This window comes from Athene cunicularia (genome assembly GCF_003259725.1).
Source record: "Athene cunicularia isolate RWA chromosome 1 unlocalized genomic scaffold, athCun1 chr1_part1, whole genome shotgun sequence".
Classification (NCBI taxonomy): domain Eukaryota; kingdom Metazoa; phylum Chordata; class Aves; order Strigiformes; family Strigidae; genus Athene; species Athene cunicularia.
Window position 1 is genome coordinate 124,053,651 of NW_020799091.1, and position 3,039 is coordinate 124,056,689.

Below are 3,039 nucleotides of genomic sequence, written 5' to 3' on the forward strand. Positions count from 1 at the left end.
AGTCACGGCCCTCGGGGGAGAGGGGCGTGGCCACAGAGGCAGTCGCGTGACGGGTGGGCGGGAACGGCCGGGCCGGGCCGGGCCGCCGGGAAGTGAGGACGGGGTGGTGGAGAGGAACGGTTACCGGCGAACCTGCCCCAGAGGGTCAGTCCCGCGGAGGGAAGGAGGCGTCAGGGTGTGTGTGGGAGAGCGGCCTTGAACGGGTTTTTCTCCCCTTCATTCCGCCTCGCCAGAGCTTGTGGCGGGAAGGGGCGGTTGGGCTCAAAGGGCCTGACGGAGCCGCGCTGGAGGAGCGCGCTGCCGCCTCAGAAAGTTTGAAGAGGAGGAGGAGGAGGAGGAGGAGGAAGAGGAAGAGGTCGTCGTCTCCTGTGCACAGGCGATGTAGCCCTGAAGGCAGAACGGCAGGTGGCTGAAGGCGGTTAAACTCCTCCTCACTGGTCTGATTTGCAGAGCATGGGCTAAACACTATGACCCTCTCTCGTGTCGAAAATTCCTGTTTTCTGCTCTTTCTGTTCGTCTTCCAAGCAATATTTATCCTGATATTGTACCGAGGTGGACCTTCAAATGTGTTTCGTGGGTTTTTAGACTCGCGTCAGATTCTGGATTATTCAAAAACTCATGATGTGTACACGAACCTCAGCTTGTTCACCCAAGCTCCTAATGAAGAGGCTATGCCGTACTGCTCAGCGCAGTCACCGATATTTGGTAGGTATAGTAACGCTGAACATAAATGTGTATTTTTAAAACTTTTCCATTTTAAAAGTGGTATACTGGTGTAATATTTAGACCAACAAAACGTTCTTGTGTCAGCTCATTTTTATTGCTTATATGAGGAAGAGTATTTTACTGATCTAAAAACTTCCAATATCAGGGATTTGACTGCACAGAGATTGTAAAACAAGGGCAAAAACAGTGCATGCTGGTAATACCAAGCAACACTATTTTTCTTGGTGGCCCTGTATAAAATGGGCCAACGGTTGTTACTTTAGTAACTGCGTACTTTTGACCTCTGACTCGCCATTAACTCCTGGGTTCTTTGTTTCAGCTTTACATCAAGCCTGAAGTTCAATATAAATTGATTAATTTAACTGATTAACTTGGCTTTAAATACCATTTGTATGAGAATGTAGCTTGGCCCCTTGCTCTTCGTGCTGATCTTTTGGCCTGTGATTGTTACGTATCTTGTAGAGTTAGAAATTTCTCCTTTAGACTTGAAAGTCTGGTCATAGGTTAATTTGTATTCACGCTAGGACCAAATTAGACCTCATCCTAGAGGCATCATTAATCCAGCTACTACACTACTAAAACAGTTGAGAAACTTTAAGTAAATACAAAGCCAAATGCATAAAGCAAGTTTGTTGGTAGTAAAGTGGTGGATCTTCAGTAATAGTGAAGATATCTAATCTTAAGTGCGTATTTAAGTCTTCCACTTAAGTAACTAGTCTTGAGCTCTACTTAGTAGTTGCCCTGCTGTTCTAGGAAAGCTGATCACCACGCGTGGAGCGCAGTAAGAACAAATGGCTGATCTTGGTTTGCAGGTGGAAGTAGTGTGGAAAGCCGTGGTGTGGTTACTCTTGTGTCAAGTTGCTTACTTTGGTTAGAGAACTCTGCTGGGATGCTTTGCATGAGCCTTTTTAGACTGCAGTCTTCATGATGATGCTTGTTCTGTCAGGGAGTTTTTCTTCCTTCCTCTGTCGCTGAAGTTAAATGAAATACATGCAGTATATACGGTGAAATTGTCTGATAACTTTTGGGTACGTGCTTCAGCATTTTCCTTGGAAACAGCTCTACTAAGTTTATACTGAAATGTAATAGTACAGAGCCTTTTTGCCCAGGTGCCCATTGTAACGGTCTTAGTGCAATCTCTGTTCATTGCTGGCTAGAGCCCATCAGTTCTTTTGGGAAGCTACGTGTGTTTCAGCCTTAATTGTTTTATTTGAAAAAGCACAGTAGAAATGTGTCCTGCTTGACTCCACTACTGATGAGAATCCGCTGTCCTGAAAAAGGTCAGATGAGAGAGCTTTGGTCTTAAAAAAAAAAAAGAAACCCAAACAAAAGTAGGTGCAATGCTGTGTAGCTTGCCTGCAAAACCTCAGATAAGCAAGAAGAGGCAGATGGAGGAGGCATATGCAGAGTAAAATTAGACTTGTCGGCGTTCTTAGCGCTGTGAAATCTTTTGAAGACCTCTTCTGCCCATCCCTGAGGGTGCTGAGAACAGAGGGGATTGGCCAGCATGTGCTTACTTCGGAGCATAAATGAAAACAATGTTAAAGACAGAAACACAGGAGGAGGAAACAGACAACTGGGTATTTGTGTAGTAAGTTTAACCTTAAAAGGGAACTTGACTAATTATTCTCAATGTTAATGAAGATACTGAATATCTAGTACAACGCTTTTCAAGTTGCTAGTCACAAAAGGTTCAATGGACACCACTAAGTGTTAAAAAAGTAATATTGGTCAGCAAGAGTCTAGTTCCTCTAAGGCAGAGCCATTTAGCAATGAGACTTCAATTCTTACTCCACAGCCCTGGAAGAACCAAGATGCTGTAGATTCAGGAGGCAGGAATAAGATAAGCCTCAAGCTGACCTTACATTCAGTTATCAAAATGATCTACTATATACAGAAGTGGAAAAAGTGCTGCACTTCATAAAAGCCCTGATGCAGAAGCCATTTAAGTCATTTGGCATTCTTCCAGTTACTTTAACACACTTTGGAGTGGACACAGCGACTTATTACCAGCTCTGAACTGGATCCTCAAGAATTGATTTGAAATCTCATTTAATAGAGTTTATGAAATTAGTATTAAAAGGCATCATCCCCTCTGATGTAACGCTTCCAAGAAAGATTAGTCCCATGAGAGAAGATAACAACCAATCAAGACATTTATGAAGTATTTATATGACTATTCATATGTACCCATCACATACAGAACAAAGGGCAACTATTTTGCAGCACACATTTCTCGGGTAAAAAAAAAAAACCCAAACCACCCAGAAAAGGCTGGCATATAGTAATACCAGAAGGAATACTGACTTCTTG

The 3,039-nt window shown here is 43.4% G+C and overlaps 1 protein-coding gene across 1 annotated transcript in view; it reads left to right on the forward strand.

The window, feature by feature from the left end:
• The first annotated feature begins 95 nt into the window (after positions 1–95).
• B4GALT3 (beta-1,4-galactosyltransferase 3) overlaps positions 96–3,039 on the forward strand; it is a 16,624-nt gene continuing 13,680 nt past the window's right edge. Inside the window, exons 1-2 of the mRNA XM_026858038.1 lie at positions 96–337; positions 386–705. Of these exons, the coding sequence (XP_026713839.1) occupies positions 468–705 (238 nt within the window). The 5' untranslated portion in view covers positions 96–337; positions 386–467. The remainder of the gene's footprint in view (positions 338–385; positions 706–3,039) is intronic.